General features: G+C 39.6%; 1 protein-coding gene across 3 annotated transcripts; it reads right to left on the bottom strand.

The window, feature by feature from the left end:
- Positions 1–1,001: 1,001 nt before the first annotated feature.
- stk33 (serine/threonine kinase 33) lies at positions 1,002–23,496 on the bottom strand. Of its 3 annotated transcripts, XR_002170252.1 has the most exons (16): positions 23,178–23,496; positions 20,308–20,367; positions 19,164–19,283; positions 11,847–11,951; positions 11,232–11,345; positions 10,798–10,902; positions 10,562–10,700; positions 10,180–10,262; positions 9,259–9,346; positions 8,993–9,068; positions 8,013–8,125; positions 7,788–7,873; positions 7,634–7,706; positions 6,517–6,659; positions 4,030–4,752; positions 1,002–1,688 (listed from the first exon to the last, which is right to left on the bottom strand). XR_002170252.1 is itself a non-coding variant. In XM_019887017.1 (15 exons), the coding sequence occupies exons 3-15, from the start codon at positions 19,281–19,283 to the stop codon at positions 4,618–4,620; spliced, it is 1,380 nt and encodes a 459-aa protein (XP_019742576.1). In that variant the 5' UTR covers positions 20,308–20,367; positions 23,178–23,496; the 3' UTR covers positions 2,544–4,617. The 3 variants fall into 3 exon arrangements, 2 of the variants coding, with proteins under 2 accessions (XP_019742576.1, XP_019742577.1); XM_019887017.1 differs by lacking the exon at positions 1,002–1,688 and having other exon boundaries at positions 2,544–4,752; XM_019887018.1 differs by lacking the exons at positions 1,002–1,688; positions 19,164–19,283; positions 20,308–20,367; positions 23,178–23,496 and adding an exon at positions 15,044–15,126 and having other exon boundaries at positions 3,026–4,752.
- Between the last annotated feature and the right edge of the window lie 1,213 nt (positions 23,497–24,709).

Below are 24,709 nucleotides of genomic sequence, written 5' to 3'. Positions count from 1 at the left end.
TCGATTAAACACTTCATTCCAAATGTTTTTTTTAAACTGGCCAAAATTTTAATAGAGAATTGACTGTGTATTTTTTAGCTGGGAATGAAGCAAGAATTAACAAAAGACTGAAAATTGCAGTGAAAAGTATTTCAAATATTGTTTGACATGTCGATAAAGTTCCATGAGTGTTTTGTTACAATTACAAAAAAGTACTGTAAGGACATTTTAAATGTTATGGACGGATGAATGTTTTGAAGTCCAGTTTAAACTTACTTTTTTCATGCTGACATTTGAGCTCCCTAAAATATTTTTGAAATCATTTTTCATCTTATCTTAGTATCTTAGTAATGTTAGTAAACTGTCTTATTTTTGTACTTTTTTTTTTGGGGGGGGGGGTCTTTAATACAGTTTTTAAAGGTTTTCCTGCTTTGCCATGTCTAGAATGTTCAATTATTCTTAGTGACCGGGATCTTAAAGAATGGTTGAAATAGTCACAGATATGAATCATTTTAAAATTACAATGGATATTAAAAGCTCATATCTAATGCTATGTTTTTGATTCATAAAAATGTGGTTGCACAAGTATGCATAGAGGGTGTGGCTTTGTTCAGAATTAACATTCAAACTCATGTTAAATGGGAGTCAGGACACACCTGTCACCATTTAAAGTGCCCTCGATGAACACTCCATTAAGTTCTGTTGTTCTAGTCGGCTTTTCCTGACATTTTTTGTTGTCCCATTTTACAGCTCAAGCCATGGTTTGCAGGTTATATGCCATCTTAATGGTAGACAGTTTAAAAATGATTTATCTTGGCCTCATTTTTTTAATATTACAAAAACCTGGCATTTGAGCCTGGGTGTGTAGACTTTTTATATCCGCTGCACATTTGAAAAAGGAAAATCATTTGGGGTATATGAAACACAAAATGTGGATGCTTTTCATTGAGTTGTAGTGATATACATTGAGATGAGAGATTAAAGCATAATCACTTTTTTTCCTGGATTTTTATGAATAAGACGGGACGGCGTATTTCTTGGCCATTTATTTATTTTTAATACAAAAAAAAAAAAAAGCTGATTCATTTGTGAGACAATGCACAGCATCACAGTTTGCCATTATACAATGTCAAAAATACAGGAAGTACATTTCAGCATCATCTCCAAGAAATGAATTCAGCAACCTCAAACAAGAATGACTCATACCAGTGAGAAAACCCCAGCTTTCGCAATTACAATAAAGTCTTCAGAATCTTAATATTTCATGGTTTGCTCTCTCCGAACAAAACAGTGAGGAGAAAAGAACCCATTGAACTTTGATAAATGTTTTACAGCCGTCGTTTCTTGTGTGCAATACAAACAAATAGCAGCTTGTTTTTTTGAACACAGGCTTAAAAAAAAAAAAGAAAAAAACAAGGCCCCATTACTGGCACTCATTCACTTCCAAGATGCAAATGGATGGATTTGAAATTCAGCCTCTGTGTGTTCTGCTTGGCTACTTTAATGTTGTATCTATGCGAGGGATTATTCTCTCTACGGCGGAAAAAAACCTGTGCTTGAATGGAAGCGCCCTCAAAGTAGCTCTGGCTGCTTTCAACGGCCTCCAAACAAGATTAGAGCCATGGTGCCCTCCAGTCCCAATCCTCTGCATTCACACGGAGCAGAACCAGCCTGTGTGACAGTCTTTCTGTTTTGACACCGAGTGGGAGCTGTGTTTGAAATTGAGAGGTCACCGCGTCAGAAGGAAAATCCCCATCGCCCGCCACAGTGTTGGGATATCGTTTCATTCAGGATCTGCGTAATTGGGTAAATGTCGCTTCGTTGATAAAACCATTATATTGAGTTTTTATGGAACAAAAGTGTCATTGTTCAAGATTTTGGCATACAGTCCCCTTCCAAAGTATTGGAACAGCAAGGTCACTTCCTTTAGTTTTTGTTGTATTCGAAAGACATTTGGGTTTCAGCTTTTATTTCATTGACATGAAGATGTGTTAAACAACTCAGGACAGAGCACCTTTTGTTGCAAGCCAACCACTTCTCAAGTGAGCAAAAGTATTGAAGCATGTGACTAATGAGTGTTGCGAGTTGCTCAGGTGTTGCCTTTACGAATGATTGCTTCAACAACAGATAGCGCTTGCGTTTGACTTTGGGTTTCACCTGTGAAAACTGCGATTGCTGTTCAGCAAACATGAAGACCAGAGAGTTGTCAATGGGAGAAAAGCCAACCATTTGGAAGCAGAGCGAATAGGGAAAATGGCTCAGAGTTATTGCACAAACACTAGGCATAGCCAATACAACAATTTGGAATGTCCCGAAAAAGAAAGAAACTACCGGTGTACTGAGCAAGGTCAGCCAAAGTGTATCAACCACAGTTGATGACAGAAATATTGTGAAGAAACAACCAGTCAGTGACATCACTGCCAACCTCCACAAGACAGGGGTGAAGGAAGCACAACCTGTTGAGGAGAGTCAGCTTTTCGTTTCTTTCTGGCTCTCCTTGGACACAGGTTCTTTTATCTCTCTATAAGGTGGAAGAAGACCCAACACCACGTCGTCTTTTCTGAAGTTTATCACAACGCAACACGAATTGATTCGGGCTCCTGTGAGTCTCAGATTTCATCAGGAAGCCTCGAAGAAATACAGTCTCACGTATATATAGGCATAGTGTGTTAATTATGTTAATGAGGGGCGGGCAGTCCTTCCCCTTATGTAAAAATCAGAGACAAAGAAAGGTCAATACAGTTCAGTCCTGACATGGTGACAAACTACTGACCACATCTGCTGTGCACAAATTATGAGTTTGGAGTTCCCTTCCCAGGGAACTCGACAGCCCTGAAGAACTTCACAAAGATGGAGGACCGGGGAGAAGGCCTTTTGGGGGCTGTTAAATTGCCCAAGGGCTAAAGAGGAGGAAAGCATAACACTACCCTTGTCTTGAGTGCTTCAGCAGATGTACAGGACACAGATTAGTTTCAATAGTTCTCATGGTAAGGCGAAATTCCTCAACACAACCCACTGTTTGAAGAAGACCCAAGAAAAGAAATAGACATTCCATACCACAAGATGCAAACCAATCATCAGCAAAAAGAATTAGAAGGCCGGATTGGATTTTCCAAAGAATGTACAGAGATGAGCCACAAAAGTTTTATAAGTTTTATGGACCGATGCGGCTAGGATTAACCTCTCCCAAGTGATGGTACGACCAACGTATGGAGAAAGAAAGGATCTGCTTAATCAGTGGCAACTTACAGAAAAATGCATCTAAACTCATTGGGAATAGCTTCGTCATGTAAAAAGACAATGACCCAAAAGACCCTGCCAACACAACAAAGGACTTCACCAGGGCGAAAAAGTTCAAGAGAGCGTGCATTTCACCTCCTGCAGAGAGAAACCCCGAGAAACAAACAGGAGCTGAAAGGAGCTGCAGTCAAGAGGCTTGATGCAGTTATTGCAAGTAAGGCTTATGCAAACAAACGTGAAATGTTATTCACTCTAATTTAATCATGTCTGTTCCAATACTTTTGAGAATTTGAAAAGTGGGTGGCTCTGTCCTGACTTGTTCAACTCATCTAGCTGCAAATACCAAGGAATAACAACTGGACTTCTAAACATTTGTTTTGATCTGAAACCCAAACATCTTCAGTATACCACAAAAACAAAGGAATTGACGTTGGCGTTCCAATACTTTTGGAGGGGTCTCATATTTGAGCAGAGCTGGGTGTCTGAGCTTGACCAGGATGCATTTTCAACAGTAAAACATCTTAATGTCACGAATATGAACTTCGAGAGAGTAACTTTTGGGGCGTGAAATAGGAAGTCCTCAAAGGACATTTATGGAGACAGAGAGAAAGTTGGATCAAGGATCCGAGTATAGAGGCGTAATCTATTTGTAACATTGAGCCTTTATGACACCATGTACTTCCTGAATGCTAACATAATATAAACACATTTCTCATCAACAGCCTTTGCTGCTATAAAATTAGTCATTTTCACATACCACCATGGACAGTTGTTCGATATTTTCTGTATGTGAGAAGTGTATTTGAATACCTTAAAGAGTCCCTTGTGTTTTTTGGGCAGCCTGGCAACAGCCGGTGGTGAAAAAGTAAACATTTGCGCAGTCAATCTGCTCTGTCCCGCAGATTGAAGCCCTTTGGCAAAAACAGGACAGTACAGGAGAGATTCTGGATTTATACGGTGGTTACAAAGTGCACACACTGGCCTCGTCATTTGGTACATCTGAAATATATTTATGACTAAAACATTAAAAACTAGCTCACAGTATGTACAGACTACAGGTACAGCCACAGTGATAAGCCTCTTGTTAAACGAACAGCAGCTCTCTGACAGTTTGAAAAGAAAGCATTTGAATCAAAGGCTGAATTTGAGCAAGTGTACACAAACAGGCCACAGAGAGCATCGTACGATTTATTTGGCATTGCCATTACAAGTATCTCTACTCATTCCCGCCAGATTGCATTATTTGTTCACATCCCTGTTAAACCGTATCATTAAATACAGGAAATCTCTTTCAAATCATTTTTTTCATCAAACACTAAATCTAGTTTTAAGGTCCTTCTTTGTTCCGTGAGGCACCTCTGTGCCTTTAGTCTTGTTTTGACAGTCCCTGACAGTCAGTCATACTTCTAGAGGAGATGGAGGAGATCTCTGTCCGTTTTGATGGGAGGCTGCTTTCTTCACCGAGTTGACATTTGTCTTGCGCTGAGACTTGCGGGACTTTACACTCGACTGTGGGCGGGGTTTCACGCCAGTCTGCGGGGATCAGATTCATATTCATCTTGCGTAACACAATTGTCAATCACATTCATTTAAAGGGGGAAAAAACAGCAGCAACATGGTCATGTCTTCATTGCTTTAGTGAAAGGTTAATTTGGCACCACCTAGCGGTGAAAACAAAAGTAAGCAACATGGAGACTAGATGCTTCAACCCTTCTGTCCCCTAAAAAATGTAACATCCAAGAAAGGTTTTTATAAAAAAATGTACCAACATCTTTATCGTTGGCGTGAATTTGACCCCAGCAATTTGAAAAGGGTTAGAAATCAAGTTCTTGTGTATCTGGTAAGCATATACCATGTTTGTACAAGCCTGGCAGCTTGATTCTGGCAGTCGCCTGAAACTGGCTTTGGATCTATGGCCAGTCTAGCTTATCATGCCCTACTATGTTTGTTTGTCTACTACATAAGTACCTTTTTGAACTTGAAAACCGCCCTCCCCCCCTCAAAAAAAAAAAAAAAAAAAAATGACCTCAACCAGAACAGTTGAGTAAAATGTTCACACTTTTCTAGTTTTTATACAGGTAACCCAGTATATGTTTTACCAAGTTGTCTGCATTTAAAAAGTATGATAGGTTATGGGGAAAAAAAAAACCTTCCTCAAAACTTCGCTGTTGACCAGAAAATTAAAAACATTTTAAAGAGGGGACAGATCCTACATTCTTCAAAAACAAGCAGCCAAACAGGACATGTGTTTAAAAAAATGAATACAAGCCATTGTAATTAGAAAATATTAAATGGGCAAAAAATATCCACATGTTTAGAGATTTCAAACACCGAATGGTGACAAATTGACCTCCCAGAAATAGTAAGTGGGTTAATAGGATCAAATGAACAAAAACAACTTAGGGCCATATTCTCCCTTTCGCGCACATAAGTCTTTATTTACTTTACGTGTCTGGCTTCCACAACTTTTACCTACACACATTCTCCTGTAATGACTTCTAACCCAAACACATAGGTGGCATCAAGCCAGGGAGTGTCGTCATTGAAGTCTGAGACTGGCTGTAAATCATGGCACTTGGAGTTTTCCCGAGACTTGTGAATGCCAGACAAATGTTGGCCGTCGATGAGCAACAACTAAGTAATGAACACTAGAGTGGATCTGAAAGAGACAGTAAAAAAGTCCAAGATACCTGTGGTGTGGTGGGCTGAACTGCCCCGGCAATGATTTTCTCTTTTTCCTGTTGATGGCCGCTGCCCTCTTTGGTCTTAAGAGCAACAGACAAGGGTACCAACCATAAATAAAAAAATTCCCCCCAAAAAAGAAAAAGTGTGTCCTAATAGTGGCGCGTAACTCAAGATTTAACAATGTATGATCCGTGTGGATGTTGTGGTGTCCAAAAAAAAAAAGGGAGGCGGGGGGCAGACAACATTTTTTCACATCCTGCAACACCACTCTGCAAAGTGTTGTAGTTTGGTGCATAATCCTACGTCAAAACAAATGCTTTAAATGAACTCAAATAAAGTTTGTCCTCTCTTGTAGTTTTTCCACTTTCAGAGGAAATTTCCGTTTTATCTGGTTGTGTACCTGTCGGCAGAGTGAAAGTGATAAATTATGTTTGTGAATTGGAACTGCTAAGCACGGCGTCCTTTATCATTCGAATGTAAAATGCGTATGCAGCTGACTGAAAGGCAAATCGTTTTTTTTAATGGAAATTTGATATCATGTTTACACGAGAGCCATACAGATCCCCCAGTAAGGAAATGCACGTGTGGATCTAGTGAATGAGTGTAAAGTACCAGTTTGTTGGACGTGGAAGGAGTGCAGCAAGAGTCATTGAGATCATCATGGTTCAAGCCGTTGCTTTTGGCGTCGGGTGACACTGGTGAAGCAGTCCTGGCAACACGGGAGAGGTTCTGGGTTGTTTTTAGGTCCTGGGTACCTGTCATGGATGGCAGCAGAAGATGGCCTTGAAACTGGTTCGTTTGTTTGAGGAATGTGGTGCTGTACTGACTGAGTCTCTGCGTGTTTATGATGGCCAATCTTCATTGAATTTTCAACAAAACGTCGGACAATCTGGTACATTCGAGCAGGGTCGGGAGAAGACGCTGCCCTCGTTCAGACATCTTCTGCATTCACGCTCTTCATTCATTGTGAAAGCCTCGCCACGGCAAAAGCGGCAGTCGGCTGGTGAAGCTAAAGCGGAAGCTAAAACAATTTTTGTCATCGGTTCATTCCCGAACGCATGGATTTACTTTGACGTGGTGCTTCCTGGACCCTGTCAATTTCCGCCTGGCACCGGTCGTCGGCTTTACTGTGGCTCCTCGGCTTTGCTGCCCTCCGCACTTCGACGTCGACCTCCAGCTCCCGAAGGAGCTTCCCCTGAGCTTGTCGATCAGAAGAGCCACGTAGTCCCGCTACTCCCATAAGGATCGCTTTGTTAAATGTCCGGTCATCAACTTTTATCCTGAGGGAGTCCTTTCTTTCCAATGACCTGCATTTCCTCTATCTGACGGAGACTTGGACAAGTAGTGCTGAGTGCATCTTTTTGCTGAAATTATTGCCACCTGACTGTACTTTTTTTGACTCCCGAAGGACACGGGGCCTTGGTGGTGATAGAACGGTGACTATGTATAAAAACAAGTTTAAATGTTAACGGTGTATATTCGCCACATTGATCACCGGCTTTGACGTCACCTTCTTTGAAGCGGGCCGAGGCGTCCAGTCATTTACCGACCTCCCAAATACTTTGTGTAACAGCTGTGGCTGTGTTCAGAATCACATTCAAACTCATTGAATGGGAGTCAACGCACAGTTACCACCCAGAGCCTCTGATAATTTCCAAAAAAAGTGTAGAAGTTCTAAGTAGGATGTGCAATGGATATTTTTGATTCATTTGAAGTTAAATGGCCTTACTCTTCTCCTGTTCGTGGAAGTTGTGCATCATCTCCAGTGCGTTGAGAGGCATCGCCGGCGTGCTGGTGTCACCCTGTAAACAAACTAGCTAGTGAGCACCCCTCATTCCATTCCCGTAGTGACTGCAGTCAGAAGAGTCGGTCGGGTGTCTTACTGTAATCCACGGGTTGTCTCGTAACTGATTAGCTGACATGCGGTAAGCAGGGTTTTCTTTCAGGAGGCACGTCACTACTGTTTTGGCTGTTGACAAAGTCAAGTCATTCAGGGCATTTGTCAAGCCTTGTCAATGACACAAAAGTTTCCCTCTTATTTGAACATCAATGCATTTTGCCTTTAATTTGTGAGTCTTTAGAAACGGACATTTGTGATAAAGTGTCACCTGCATTGCTGACTGTGTCCCAGATGGGTGAAGAAAATTGGACTCCTATTGTTCTAATCTCCTTAAGTCGGTTTTCTTTTGATTTGGATATAAATGGAGGCTCCCCGCACAGCCTGTTGGAGGAGACAGATGGGACTCATGTATTCATAGTCCATGGATGCATGAAGAGTGTATGCATGTGAATATTGTATATAGGTACGGCGTGCATGGACAACGTCGTGACGCAAATAGACATCATTTAAGATTGTTACTTTCTACCGTCAACAAAACACATTATATCCATGTCAGTCACCACAGGAATAAAGCAGTTGTTTTCCTACTTGCTCCAAAAGTTTCACCATGATTGTTTACCTGTGCTTGTATGTGCACCAGACATAAGGACTTATACACACGTATATGTGTGTCTAAAAACATACTTTGTCATTTACGTCTCATGTGAAAACCAGAATAAAAGCATATTTAGATTTTTGCACGCGTATACATGGCTTTTACAAACCAGAATACTGCCAATATTCGCCAATGTTCGGATTTAAAGGCTTATTGACTGCAGCTAAACATAGTAACTATATTTTGCACCATTCTGCAGGATATTCACGCATAACCTATGCCATAGATTCTCGAGACACATTTTATGTGCCTTGTTGTTGGCTGCGAGCACATGCAGGTCACAAAGAGAAAAGACGGGGGGCGGTGTCAGACGTGAGACTCAGCACGTAGACTAGAGCGCCTCATTTTCAGCCATGAGTGTTCGCACGTCAACAAGTGAAGTGCGAGGGTGAGCCGGGGTGATGGGATGGTTGGGGTGTTGTGAGGGTATGGGTATTCGGGGGGGAATCCGATGTGACAGCCAGCATGTGGACTCGGTCTTCTCGCCGGCATGGGCGGCTATAGCGCGCCTTATTGTCGGCCATAAGTGGTGAACTTCAACTCCAAATTTGGCCTGGGTTTGAATAACATCAGTCTTCACTGTGTATACTTACAAAATATACATAATGACTCCTACGCTCCACATGTCACACCAGTGTGTGTAACCACGTTGGCTCATCATTTCAGGAGCTATAATTAGGGACATGGAATTATTTGAAAATGGCAATATCACATTTACAATCCCAGCTCATTAAGTTCCAGCACAGGCCCCCCGGCGGTAGAATCAAAGACAGCTGCAGGCGTTCACGCTGCAGCTTATACCACACTTGCTATCGTCATGATGATCATCACTGTGAGGGAATGCAATTGTCATACATACCCATATAGACTGGAGTGCCACAAATGTCTGACAGAATATTATCACTTCCAACACCCAAAGTCTTCACTGATAAGCCAAAGTCTGCAACCTGGTTGGAGAAAAGCAAATCATCTCATTGTTCCATAGAGATCTGAGAAAAAAATGTTCTGTTGTCTCGTCTTTGTACGACAAGTCCAGTGTGCATTGGCCAGTTTACGCTTCCATATTGTTCGGATTATATTTGACCCTTTTTGACATTTGATCGCAGTAGAAATACCCTAAAATGCCATTCTTTTAACCTGAAATGTGACAACCTTTCTTGAAATACACAGAAATGAAAATATTTAAATGCCATTCTTTTGTACAGGTGCCGCAAAGTTTGTGTCCACTGAGGTTGTACTGGGTCAGATTTGCAGCCCCGATGAGGTGTCCAGGAATATCCAACAATATTGTAGACTGCAGCAACAACAGAAATTGGGATCCTTAGAACTTACAAACAGTTTGACTACTATGCTTCTCCTAAACTCCATTCAAATAATTACACAGTTAAAAAAAAGCCTATTCACACATAAAACGGAAGCTGGCATGAAAGCCATTTGTTTGCAGTGTTTTTTAGGTTCACAAATCAGATCATGTAACTCAAGTCGACAAAGATAACACGTCTTTCTCCCAAATTGGATATGTTTAGAAATGCTCCCTTTCAACCTGCATGGCCCGTATTGCATTGTTGGCTTGTTATGAATGCACAACATGCTGAGCTCAGCTGGTAGTTTGTTTTAAGACACTGCCTTTACTTTTGTACAGGTGTTTGACACCAGAGGGAGCCTGTCATAATGAGATCTAGTTATTGCTAAATATAGTGGAAATGGTGGGTGAAGCATATTCAAACACAGGAGGAGACAGAAGCTTTGGTGTATAGTTTTAGAATAATTGTAACCTTACCTTAATGTCAAGCCTGCCATTGTAATCATCAAGAGAATTTTTCACCAAAATATTCTCAAGTTTCAAATCCCGATGCATTATGTCTGCAAGTTGAAAGAAACATTATTATTATTACACCCACATACAGTATATAATTACTTGACATAAACATGCAATGTATCCTACCGGCCTAAAGCCACTGATTGCCTCTCAACAGTGAGGGACCACTGAGGTCAACAAACCAAATTTGACGACATACGACTAAAAGCAGTCCCTTTCACTTAAAAAAAGTTGTTTGCTGTTATTTTTTTCCGAATCCAAGCATCAGTGTGTCACAAAGCTTCACATCAATGCTTAAAGAGGTGCACTGGTTGCAAAGTATCAATGAAGAGAAACGTGTTACTTTTTTTGTGAAGGTAGGTGATGGCGTCAGCTAAGCATCCAATAATGTGTCTCGCCTCCTCCTCAGGAAAGAACTGTTTCTGCTGTAGCACTTGCTTCAGTTCACCTCCCACACACAGCTCAGTGATCAAATATGTCATCTTGGGAGGAAGCATAGATGCACCTCACGACCCAAAGTCGAAATGTATCTGAACGTCCCTGGACATGATGATAAATGCAAACAACGGCAAAGCTTACCTGGGCGGTCTCATAGATCTCCTCCAGGCGTAGTATGTGAGGGTGGTCGACTTGTTTGAGTATTTTGATTTCTTGCTCCAGCATCTTGATCTTTGTACTTCCCGGCTAATTAATTAATAAAAACACAGTAATGACCAACATTAAAATACAGTAGTGTAGTAGGTTCGAGTGAACATAAAAAATAAGGCAAAAGTATATTGAATATTATTTTAAGCCACTGCAACATTATCAATCACTAAAACGTTATTAAGACCGCTTTTAATACATAAAAATGCAATGCAAAAACACACACGCAAACATACACAAGATAAAAAGGTAATGGATCCAGTGACCTAAGGACCTGAGGCTTGTGCACACTTTGAACATTACCGCTGCACATACATTTCACGTACCACACAGGATTTAAACACTTCATGCCATTTTATGATACTCACTTCTGCCTTGCAAACCGTCTTGATGGCCCATTGGGTCTGTGTCCTAATATGTGTGGCTTCGTACACCACCCCATAACTTCCGTGGCCCAGTTTCTTTCCAAACATGTATATGTCCTTTGGGGATGAGAAAATATCCAAATTTATAATCTCCATTTGCTTCAACTCACACACGTCAAAGACAGCAAAGAACTTTTACTGTGATATTTTATTGGAATGAAGGATCATTAAACTGCTTTGGATTAATCATTAAGCAGAATTCTGTATGCGCTGTGCCAATTTAAAACGCTGACAACGTATTGGTCCCCACCACCTCCACCCTTCCCAACCCCACCACCACCACCACAATCTGCGAACTACAGAATATAGCAATTTCTATTCAAATGACAAATGATGAGTTTGCGTCTGCATTTGGTTTCAATCTCAGGTCTAATTAACTCACTCATTATCTGTGTTCACGCAAGGCTAGCCAATAGTGCTTTGTGTGTACAAGTAATGTGAGCTCCTGTATACAGCAACAAAATGAATTTTTGATACATATGGCCTGTACTGCAGATGTAAAAAGGTTGTGTGACTGTGACTGATTTATGTAAAAAAAAAAAAAAAATCTCACTTTACCTCCACGTCGCCATCCCCAACCAGACGAATGTGAGGCACGTCCCTCTCCGAGATGCCCTTAGCCGCTGTGTTTTTTCCTAAGCCACTAAATGCTGCCTCTGCCATCTAGAGACAGAAAAATAGTGCTGTTATTTTTCTTTGTCATGTCTTAATTGGTTTATAATGACTGTTTTTAGTGCTAATCAATTAAAACAAAAGTATCTGAAAAAAATAGTCAAATTGTTTTTCAAGTAGTGCTACACTGTTTAATGTTTTATATGTTTAATGTTTTTTTCCAAGGGATAATACAGAATATGGTCACCTTTTTAAAATAAAAAAATAGCCAAAATCATATTTTTGACTTTTTGCCATAAACCTCTACATTCTAAGCTAAAAAAGATCGTCCCATACTAGCCCACAAATGAAATAATTCTTATAAATAATGAGTATTTGGTTCTGTTTATTGTTTTCTGAGGAAAAGACTTTATTTTAGGCCAATAACGACATAAACTACATTGAATTGTCACAAAATGTGTTAGATCACAATACTGCCTAAAAATGATTTACCAGCATCACTACTTTGTAGACTCATCAACAACAGCAATTGCTCCTACTTATCCTACAGAGACAGTATAAATGTATCTGATGGTGGTGAATTGCTCATGTACATTTCAGATATCAAGGATGGGATGCATAGTACTATGAAACAAAATGTTGTCCTCCACTAAATTAATGAGGTTGGTCTGTAATTGGTTTTAGTGGTTCCATCAAGATTGTCATCTCAATATGATTGCAGCATGCAAGGGGGGTTGCCCTGCTGTCAAGACTTGGAATCGACTTCCTTTATCTTCAAGACACCCCAGTGGCTTTATAAGATGGGAGCCTGATCTGGTGAGTGATGTGGGAGCCAGCAAATGAGTGTAGAGCTACATTAGTTCGGTTTCTTTTGCAGCAGACACATTGCACTTTGTTCACTTATTTTCATGTGTAAAATGATGACAAACGTTGGACAATGTCTTTCAGACACTCTTTCTTCCTGCCTTGCCACAATATTTCTACACGGACTGGTGTGTGAGTATGCAAAAGCGTAGAGAAATGTTCACTGCAAATACTTTGTGCTCAAATTATTCCAGTTATTCGATTCATCATTTTAGCGGCAAAGTGAGTTTGACTGCCATCCAGCCCCCATGGATGGATGGAAACATAATCTTCAAGAGTGGTTGGTCTGTGGTAACTGTGAAAAATGCCTTGAACTGCTACAGCAGAACTTTTTGCAATGTGGTGTAAAATCACCACCTCGGAGTAAGCAAACTACATATTTAATATCTGAGAACACACTTTCTAGATCGGTTTTCAGTTCAAATGAAAAGAGTACTAACCCATGCTTTGAAAAAAGGACCTGTTCTCCGATGTATGTAACTTACAGTATGCAGGTATGTGTAGGGATTTTTTTTTCTTATCAGCTCAAACGACATTCTTGCGTTAGCTATGTTAATTAAATGAGTAACTCTGACTCAATCTCACACTTAATACCTTTAGTGTAGCTTGTCATTTTTTAATCACTCGTCTATGACCAAACTGCTGTCTCTGTCTGAGCCTATATTAACTTGAAGTGCAATTTAACCACCTTGAAAAACAGTCTCTGTAGCCAAATTAAATGTAAAGCAATTATCGAGTGATGACTGGGCGCAATGAAGTGGATCCACCATGCGCAGAGCAATTAATTATTAACAAGGAAGCTGTGTCTTTAACCTCTTCACTCTGGTGCATCATTTTAGCCCTGACAGAGCTCTAATAACAGGCCTGTCTTTCCCATTATCTCCTGTCTATTTTCACATCAAAATGATTGTGACAGCCTCTGGAAATTCCAATCAACACAATCATATCTCATTTGTGCAAGGTAGATGCGTGTGATAAGTGTATCAGCGAGGTGGTGAAAACCAGAAGAGGCAGGTTCTGGGTACTTCCGGTGTCGCTACGGATAGGGTGATGGCTCTTTTAGTCTCAGTTCCTCAGTTAAATGGGAATGGGTTGCCTATTCAGAATTATCCAATAACTGATTAAAATGCCTGAGGCAATATCCGAATGACATAACTATACAGTTTCAGATGAGCGCTAATATCACACTTAAATACACGTGATGCAACATAATAAAAAAAAAAAACTATCACATACCCCTGAGCAAAAATAATATACACAAAGAAAACAGTATTTAAAAAAAAAAAAACTTGCAATGTGTCATTTGTAGCTCTTCACAGTTCAAGTAATAAAATGGTGTTTCCTGAATTTCAATGTAATGAAGATGGCAGTAAAATTCTCTGACTCATATGATTTGTCCTTGCCTGCATGATTATATTTTATCCCTTTTTTTTTAGAAATGTCCCTAAAATTGGTGAGTTAAAATGTGTAATTTTTATTCATTTATCTCATTAAACAATTGGTTATTCAATTAATAATACATTATACACATCCTTTTCTAAACAAATAGTACATTAATACCCATCCATCCATCTTCTGATCCACTTTATCCTCACAAGGGTCACGGGGGTGCTGGAGCCTATCCCAGCGGGCAGTGGGCAGAGGACACCCTGAAACCGGTTGCCAGCCAATTGCGGGGCACACAGAGACGAACAACACCCACACCTAGGGACAATTTAGAGTGTTCAATCAGCCTGCCATGCATGATTTTTATTTTTTATTTTTTTGAATGTGGGAGGAAACCGGAGTACCCGGAGAAAACCCACGCAAGCACGGGGAGAACATGCAAACTCCACACAGGAAGGCCAGATCCGGGATCTGGTTCGATCTCTGCATGGTCAACATGCTAACCACTGGATCACCGGGTCGCCCGGTACATTAATAATAATCAAATATATTAACATTAAAATAATCATTATTGTATTATCAGTAACATTAATTAATAAATAAAGAGCGGTGTTCGGGTTTATCACTGGCTCATGAAGGCATCTTTGAAATTGAACTGTCAATCTCGTACTTTTACCTCATTTATTCAATCCGATAGGTTAATGATTTTGATAGACAGAAGCTGCGCCCAATCACGTGTTACATTTATGTTCTAAAAGATGCAGGTCGTGTCCTAGTTTATACCGGCTATTTCCCCGAGTCCAATGAACAAATGTATTTTAACTAGCCCTGACGCGATGAGTCGGGTTACAGGTGACAACAAGCTTATTTGTTCCGAGGAAGTGTCAACCTACCAGCGTTGTTCCAGCTCGTCTTTCCACTAAAACAACAACGCTAATAAGAGGACACCAAATCGATGGCATGTTTCACTCGCTTGAAGCCACATTTCTCCGCCAGCCAGCGCGAACCCGGGAAAGGCGCTCCCCCGAACAAAGGTAGCATAAAAAAAAACATAAATACATAACTTAAACACACGCGAAAGACAGCCGTGACGTCATAATCACGTTGCGTCAACAAACTGCTATTTTTGATCGTTTTGTCCTTCATGAAATACATCACGGCGAATCGGCGAGCAACTCGAGTGAAACTATACCAGCTGACTACCTAAACCAGGTAAAGTCCATTGTCACTAACTACACGCACAAACTTACACAAAATATTGTTATGACTCAGGTAATGTCAAGAGAAATCCTTTATTCAGAAAGACACCAAACCACAAGTAAACACGTCGGTGATAGTGTCAACTGTGCATGTGTATCTATTCATAGATACAGTTGGGTTGGTACCTTGACATAGGAATGTAATTAATTCAATGACCAAGCTAGTCAAATTTATCGTGTGCCAAATACATTTTCCAAATTGAAAGGAGTTGTTATTTCATTATTCTGTTCCACCTACTGAAAACATATGCTTTATAGAATTGCAACTTTGTCATTGTATGCAAAAAAAAAAAAAAAAACTGGAACATATCAATTTAAGAACATAGAAACAAGGCATGTCTGCCTCACAGTACAGAGATCATGGGCCCCGGTCATCCTGTGTGGAGTTTGCATGTTCTCTCCGTACCTGCGTGGATTTTCTCCGGGTGCTCTGTCAGGTTAATTGAACACTTGAAATTGTTCAAAGGTGTGATTGTGAGTGTGATTGGTTGTTTGTCGTGTGCAATGCGATTGGCTGGCGACCAGTTCAGGGTGTATCACACCTACTGTCCGAAGTCAGCTGGGATAGGCTCCAGCATGCTCCCAATTTTATTAGTCAGGATAAAGCGGTTCAAATAATGGAGAAACAAAACTATCTTCATAAATCAAATTCAGTTTAAGTGTAATGGCATGACAACCCATCACCATTCATTCAGTTCTGAGCTCTGCTGGCCGAAACGATATCATGAGCGCTGACCAACGTCTCCAACCTAACTAAATTGTTTCCATGGCCTTTTGACACTTTCAGACTCTGTATGAATGTGTGTGTGTGTGTGTGTGTGTGTGTGTGTGTATATATATATATATATATAAAATTGTATTAAAAAATACATTTCTGAGTCATTTTTGCAACGCTGGGACGGCACAGCTGGGTTTCCATAGCAGCCACTTTATAGCAGCGGCATTGATTTTCAAGAAAAGTCACCATGGTCTCTAGAAAAAAAAACATATAGTTGAGGAGGCATTCTATCTGCTTCAAAATATTGACGAGACTGAGTGGTCTCTGAAAGGCTCAGCTGATTCAAACAGCGAGTCTGAGCGAAAGCACCCCCCCCCCATCCCCTTTGCTTTTGAGAATTTGTGAATGCCGAATCTCAAGTATGCAGTGATTTCACTGTATAATTTCAAATATGCACTGTTCTTGCACAATCGCTCCCCTCGCGTAGGTCCAATTCCTTTACAGGATGTTTAATAAGGCATGAGGATAAGCAGTTTGGAAAATGGATGAATGGATTTACTCATGTGCCCTTTATGTATCAACCTAGTTTTATTTGATTAAAAAAAGTGTAAAAGTCGATTGTTGCAATGCTTTGTTGTTATTATTGGGCCAAAATTGACCTAAAAGTAGCAAAGAGAAGTAGAAAAAATAAATACAACTAATCATATTTGTTCCCTTTGCAGGAAAAATAAAACAGAAGCAAAGAGCAAACATCCGTGTTGCGCCAAGCAGACTCTGACTGAGCTCTGTCTCATCTCCAGTTTCGGCAGGAAGTAATTAGAGCCCATACTTCATTCAAGTCGAGTCCGTTCACTCTCCATCATCCCGTCAGACAGCAATTACTGTTTATTTACACTCTACATGGGTTGAAAAAGCATTGTGCTTGGTTCCGGCTGGTGAGTGCGGGACATTCTTGTCAAAACACACTTTGAAACAAATAGACCATGAACTTACAAAGGTTAGCCTTGATTGTCTGACTTTCTTTCCCCATCAACTCGGGAATATGAATATTTACTATAGAAGTATGTGAATGCATGTCTTTGAAAAAGTAAAAAGAAAACAAAATGCCTCTAATATGCGTTTGTCACAATTTTCCAGAAATAATAAACATACGGTGGGTATAAAAAGTCGACATACCTCTGTTTCAATGCCATGTTTTCTGACATCAAAAAATGAGACCAAGATGGATAGTTTCAAAATATTTTCCACCGATAATGTAACATAAACCCGTAAAACTCTTGATTTTTGGGGGGGTTCTTTTTTTCAAAGGCAAACTAAAACAACAACAAATGTATGTTTTTTTTGTTTTGCTTTGGGTTTTTTTTTGTCAGGGTTCGTTAAAGGTTGCAAAGACATTCACTAGACGCTTGCAAACAGTTTGAATGTTTTTCTTGTCGCCATCAAATTTTGAACATGTTCAAAAGTTCAACCTGAAGAAAAACAATGCATGATGCTCATTCTTTTGCATTAGTGACAAACATAAATTTTGTAATTACGGTGAAAAAACTTTGAAATCTTTTATCTTGGTCTCATTTTTGAACATGGGTGTGTAGAATTTTCCGATCCATTGTAATTGATCAGTCAGCGGCATGTGGAAATGAAACTTCAATCTTATACCAGCCAGGCTGACTGCATTTCAATCTCAGTCACATTATCGAGCTAACACTTTAATTATTGTACAGACTCTCTGGAGGTTTGTTTTCTTTAATAGCTGAACGCATTTGGTTCTAGCAGCACTTTGGCTGTAAAATAGCAGCCACTAAAATACAGCAGCAACATCAAACAAAGTCTCTCTTCCTAACTGCAATTAACGTGTAAGCTCAATCAATTTAGCTGGAGTCCAAAAGTTACATTTCCCAAATGTGGAACTTAATCATTTATTGACAGCTTGGCTTTGATGACAAATGATAAACTTCACAGTCCTAATGAAGCGTGGAATTACATTACCTGATGAGGCAAGAAATTGCATGTTTAGAATGCAAATATAGCACTCATCTTCGTCACCAAGTGATGAGGTGAAATCTAATATCATGCAGGCAGATTATCAAAGCTTGCCGTCTAAATCTGATACAGCGAGGACGTCACGCTGAAGCGCCGAACATCACTGAGGAAAATGTAGTGGACATTTCATTTGGTACACCAGTGTAGTCAAATTCTTCCGATGCAATAAAACAGTGCAAATTCATTTCAGTGAATTTTGCTCGCCGTAGTGAACTAGATAATAGAGGGAAACTATTACAAATAGGATCTCAGGATAATACAATCAAGTCCAACTCCACCACCATTCTTCCAAAAAGAGCCATCAAGCTTTACTGCCATGTTCACTTGTAGTTTACTGTCAACTCTAAACATCAAACAAAGAATTACTTGTTTTCTGTTTAATAGAACCACATAGCTTTGCCCAAATAAAGTCCATTTGGCTTGAACTTAGAAAACAGTACAAAACACCAGACGGGTTAACGAATAGCATCGGTGTCGTGGTGTTGAAACCCTTGAGCAACAGATATTTGAACACACATAGTGACACAACACATATACACAGACAATATAGCAACACTCACAGGTATTTATTCTTTATCCTTTACAAAAATTTACGAATATTATTGCACTGCAGCTTATTGAGTCATTTGTGAAACTAGCTGTGTGTCTGTCTATATAACACTGCCGCCAGGTGGCCAAACCACACACATTATGTTTCGTACACATGATATTCCATTGTTAATAATATATTTTTTTATAAAGTACAATATTATTGCATAACACAAATTACTTTTTTTTTTTTTTTTTTTTTTGCGGAAGCTATCACGGATTGCTGAACTTTGCATTCATTTCAATAGGGAATACTGATTTGAAATCTGAGTGTTTTGAGTAATGAGCATGGTCACAGAATAAAGTAACCTTATATTTAAAGTTAACTATACAATCATTATAATCAATCATAATTTCCCCCTTCAATGTGATGATCGAATCGGTAATCGAGTATAATTTTTTTCAAACCTTCTGATCGCTGATGGACCCCAAAAACCCTGATTGCATCAAGTCCATCCATCCATCATCTGAACCGCTTATCCTCACGAGGGTCGCGCGCGTGCTGGAGCCCAGGGACGGGGTGGCCATCTGGAATTTCAGGAAAATATGTTAGTATTCCCGAACGGCCGGTGTATTTCTGCGCATCCAAGCCGTCACCCCTTGCAACCCTTCCCATGGCCGATCATTTTTTGGCACGTAACTGCCGCTCCTTGTCGCCGACTAAGTGTCGGCACATGACGGCCGAACGATGATAACTTTTTAATGCATGATGGCTGCACCCATTCCGCCTTGCAACTCCAACCCGTCGACGATTATTTTTCAGCAAGTATTTCCGGCCTGAATTTTGTTTCCAGCATTTCCCAACTGCAGCCCATATTTTAGGGCTGGACAATGTGGCTGAAAAGTGTATCACAATGTAAGTATATCATATTGGTTAATATTGATCATGATTGATTTCAAAAATAGATATCTTTTTTTACTATTCAAAATAACTCAGATAAATGAATTAGTTTTATTTTAACATGTAATATAGAACCTTTAATTAAGAGATCAGCACAACTAGGAAAAAGTTCATGAAACTGGTCGATATAAAGACTAAATAATGCGCTTAGTAGGGCTGGGCAATGTACCTGAAAATGTTTCATACTATATGTTCCTATGTTAGTCAGCCAGTATTGATAAGTATAGATTTTTGATATCTATTTAGAAAAAGTATTACAGTGACTAAAGATGAAATTAAAACCAATTCACTCGAATCAAGATCAAATTAAATAAAGGTAAACTATTAAGAGGAAAAATAACATTCTAAATATCTGGCGGTAAAACTAATTTTCAAGGAGTGTACAGTGTTTTTATGTACACTGACACATAGTGTAATGTGCAAAGTTGCTTCTCCAGGAGTGCACCGTCAATGTTTATTTGCTGAAGACGCTACCCCAAAACAGTATTGATGATAGTTAGATTCACTGTCATTCAATGTTCATACCTTATAAGTGGAGCAAACTCATACTTGAATGCATTATGAATGACCAACTGTTTTAGGACGACGTTATCTTTTTTGCGGGCTCTTTATTTCCAGTCATGCCAAAAGTGACATTCATGTTTTACTTGCCTGATTGTGACTTGAGTGAGATGCTGAAGGTCGGGGTCTCAGAGCTGGCTAACTCCAGAGCTAGAACACATCAAAGACAAGGGACTCTTTTAATTCTACACTTCGTATCTATTCATAAGTGTTTGATCGCCTGAGTATCCACAATTTAACCTTATTCCATAGTTGTACTGAGTCGACTGGTCAAACTGTGTGCGTGTGGCCGTGCGTGTGTGCACACACTTCTTCATTTTTTTCAGCTACAGTACTTCGTGTCTTCAGTCGGCAGACGAGTAGCTCGACGACTCGGCTGCATTCAAAATCTCCTCTAAGGTGCTTGTAATTGTTGCGCAAGTCTATGCCGTCTTGAGTCTATCGCAATACATTTATATTGAATTATCATCCAGCTCAGTGTATATATTTTTTTTTTTTTTAGAACTGACCGAGGCGGGTTTTCTTCCGTCAGCGTAATCGTCACTAACTGGGTCAAGTACCGATGGACCTCTCAGTCTGTCACTGACAGACGCCCGTTTTGATGACAACTGATAGAAACACGGTCCGCCTGTGTGTTTACTCGTGGAGCTGAATACAACAGAGTTGCTTCCATTGATGATATATGGAATCGTTTTGTGCTTCCTGTACACTAAGTGGTGGTATGCACCAAAGAGCTGTAATCCACCAATAGACTAAGAAGAGGAAGAAGGCAAAGGAAAAGAAAAAGAATACGACAATGATGACTCACATTTCTTGACAGGAATAGGGAGTGTGAGTGACTTGGATTAGATTCTACCATTGGCCACAATGTGGAGCGATTCTGGATAAGGTAAGACATGAGAAAAATGTACACTAAAGCAGGTTTCAATTGTTTGACGATTTTTTTTTTTGAACAATTTAGTTTAATTACTGGTACACCTTTCAGTATTTGTGTGTAGCCTTCAGCAAGGCATATCTTGACTTTTGACTTGGCAAGATTTGTGCATTCTTCCTTGTAAAAGTCCTCCAAATGCCCATGATAGTGGAAGGACCGTCTGTGCAGTCCTTTGCAGGTCACAGCCCAGATTCTCAATTGGATTGGCCCGGCCAATTTAATAAAGACGTCTTGTTGGTTTTGATGTAGACATGCTGAAAGGGTGAATTTCCTCTTCATCTTCAGCGAAAGGATTTTGCCAAAAAGGACTACTATTTGAAAGTGTTCATAAGTGCCTCTACCACAATTAAGGCTTACGAAAAACACACAAGCATGATGCATCCCCACCACCGTACTTCTGGTGATGTGGAGTGCTCTTTTGGAACTAAACATACCGTTTGGAATTGTGGCTAAAGACTTTCAAAATCCAACATCATAAGGCCATATCAGAATCTGCCACATTCTTTTGGAAGATCTGATACATTTTGCTGAGCTTTGCAAGACATGTAGAACACAGGAGATTGTTGTCACGTGTTACACCAGTGATTTTCAAAACAGTGGTTTAACAGCCTCGGTCTTGTGGTACACAAACAAAAAATTTTGTTCTATGTAATTTGTTTACTTGATTTTTATTTATCCAAGAAGTCGAAAGTTTTTTTAGTCCAATGCAGTACATGTTTTGTGTACAGCTCAGGTGTCATTATTAATATTATAGATTTATGTATTTTATAGAACTGTTTGTTTTCCAATACTTTTATTTATGTATTCATTTAAATAAGACAATAGTACTCAATAATAATTGAAAACATACAGTAATGTCAAGAATTTAATCATTTGACCTTTTTTTTTTTTGCTTCAATTCAATGGACCATTGTGCTACTCCCTCTGGTGATCTGCAGATTAATGATGTGCAACATACAGTGGATCTCAGCTGTTCAATAAACAACATATTATCTATATTAGTCATATTAAAGGTTTATCATGCTCTTTTTTTTTTAACTTAAAACCTTTCTTTAACTGGGGTGTGTTCACTTTCTGTACCCGCCACATATTATGCTTGATGTTTTTGATGTTCAGTCAACTTGGTAAATAAGGAACACTTCATTTAGTTGTATACTATGAATATGAGAAAGTGAAGCTTAAATCTGATTCAAGAATAATTTTTTGTTTGTTTGTTTTTAACGGCTCTTACATTCAATTCCATAATATCATCTAACCCTAAGTAATGTTTTGACTTGACTTTTAGCCCCACATGACCACACTGCTAAGAAAATGAATGTAGTCTCTGAACACAACTCATTTACACCCCAACCTTTTCAAGAATTCCGTTTCTAGTAGTCATGTTTGCTAAGTGTCATCTGGCATGAAAACACGCCTTGCCAAAAGGGAAGCAAAAGATCAACTTGTGCCATTTGCTCAGAGCCCTCCACATGTTGCTGGGAGATAAGGGCCAACAAATTCAATTTTTTTTTCCCTCATTGGTTTAATCCCGGTTAAAGCCAATCTGTGCCCTCAGCCTTTGGGACGCGACGAGGGCAGACGTCTGGAGAAATGTGGGCAGTGGCAGAAACAAGTCCCAATTCCGTTGCAATGAGAAGCCAGAGAAGTCAGCACATTTCTATCAAGTCACAGCAGCAGCAGCCTGGAGCTTCTGTTATTAAAAATCATAAACTGCTCAACCCCTCTCGTACCTCAGCGAAAACACTTACACACCGTATAGTAACGTTAATCACCCAGTTTGGGGGACATGTACTTTCACCCGTTCACTCCAGCTTCGAGATAATACATATATCCTACTTTTGAGCTAATTTCTTAACGGGTGCCTTAGCTGGTACACGTCGTCATGGCAACGAGTGTGAAGCAGAACAAACGTGTGCTGTGGGCGCTTACAAGCCGCCCAAAACACAAACATATACACAAATATCGCTTTTAAAGATGACAACATTGACAGGGGGTAGTTATTAAAGACCCGATAAACGCGCCTTACCTGGTGGGACTTTTCATTTTTGAAAGACTTAAAATGAGTGACTACAGGAAAGGAAGAGGGACAAACAGCTCTCGATTCAAGCAGGCATCAAGAGACGGGTGTACAGCGCCCTCACGAGGCGTTGCACGTTACAACAAGTTCCAACGGACAGCCCCTTCTTCACTTTTGTCCTGGTCATGAGTCGCCCTCGCGCGGACGCAATTTTGACAACATATATTCAGTTGAATGTCTTTTTCTTTGCCTGTTAGAACGTTCATTCATTCATTAAATTGAAAGCATTCTGATAGAGATGACAAAATTACCCGCACGCTGTAGTTAGGTAGGTGTACAGATACGGGTGTTAAGGTAACCTAAGTCAGGGGTGGGCAAAATATGTCCTGTGGGCCACATATGGTTCCATTCTTTAATCTGTCCCGAGCGATTTTACCACAGTAGATACACACAATTTAACCTTTTTTCGCTTGTTGCTTTTGAAACAGCACTATGTTTTCAGCTTTGCCCTTAACAGCCACATTATTAAATGGGTATGAATGTCTTGGAGTAATGTTGTTATCAGAGTTTACCTGGGCCCCAGTGCTGCTTTTTAGTGCTGTGATGGTTCAATTTCTCAACCGCCGTTTAAAATAGATAAATCAAAACTATAATAAGAATAAATATATAATAATACATTTACTAGAACAAGAGGCTATATTTTGTTTATTTTCTATTTTTTTGTATTACATTTGATGTCTAATAGTATTCAAATATCATAGTGGTACACGAATTTTGGCAGTTTGATAACTTTTAATGCAGAACAACAGTAGGTTGCTCCATGTGAATGTTACTGTAAGATGTTATTGAATTCATACACTGATTAATGTTGAGTGTAAGAGCACGGTTCCATATGGGTGGTTTGCAAATTCATATTCCACTCAAAAATGCTGTTTTTTTTTTTTACACATTTAGAATTTATCATCATAATGATGACATTATGTGTGCTGCCCTAAAATGATTTAATCAAAGCATTTTGAACCAGTGCTTACAAAGATTGTGTGATGTCACTGAGCATTTATGTCTCCACTCTATTACTATGCGTTATACTGAACCATGTTGTGGTTCAGTATTTGGTCGAGAATTAAAAAGTGCATGTTTTTAAAATGACAGAATTTGGAGATCCGCACCAAATTACCTCTGACTGCAAAGTCTGAAGTCATCCAGGAGAGCTGTGTTGCTGAGCTGAAGGTACATGAATGGGACTATCCATCACGGGTGGGCAAACTTTTGTGTATGTAGGGGCTGCATTTGACCTTTAACGTGTTTATTTTTGTACTAAAATCGTAATTTTCCCCGTATTCCCCAAAACACCTTTCTGAGGTAAGTGAAAGACTCACTTGCCTATTGTATGGACCTACTTCTAGAGATCCTATGAAAAAGAACACATTTCTCATCAACAAAGTTGAGAAATGGTGTTCCTGCTTCTTGATGATCACTAATCACTACATTAACGATCAATAAATGATCGGTTGTCTCTGTAATGTTCCATCAATCCATCC

This window comes from Hippocampus comes, unplaced genomic scaffold, assembly GCF_001891065.2.
Source record: "Hippocampus comes isolate QL1 unplaced genomic scaffold, H_comes_QL1_v1.1 scaffold261, whole genome shotgun sequence".
NCBI classification, from domain to species: Eukaryota; Metazoa; Chordata; class Actinopteri; order Syngnathiformes; family Syngnathidae; genus Hippocampus; species Hippocampus comes.
This window is presented reverse-complemented; position numbering and strand designations above follow the sequence as displayed.

Bases quoted from the DNA above. Each gene is read 5' to 3' on its own strand.
- stk33 (XM_019887017.1), bottom strand. From the start codon at position 19,283: ATGGCCACCCCGTCCCTGGGCTCCAGCACGCGCGCGACCCTCGTGAGG. The intron at 7,707-7,787 runs GTAAGACACCCG...GTTTGTTTACAG, and splicing joins GAGACAACCCGTGGATTACA to GGTGACACCAGCACGCCGGC. The intron at 6,660-7,633 runs GTAAGGCCATTT...CATCCATGACAG, and splicing joins CTTCCACGAACAGGAGAAGA to GTACCCAGGACCTAAAAACA.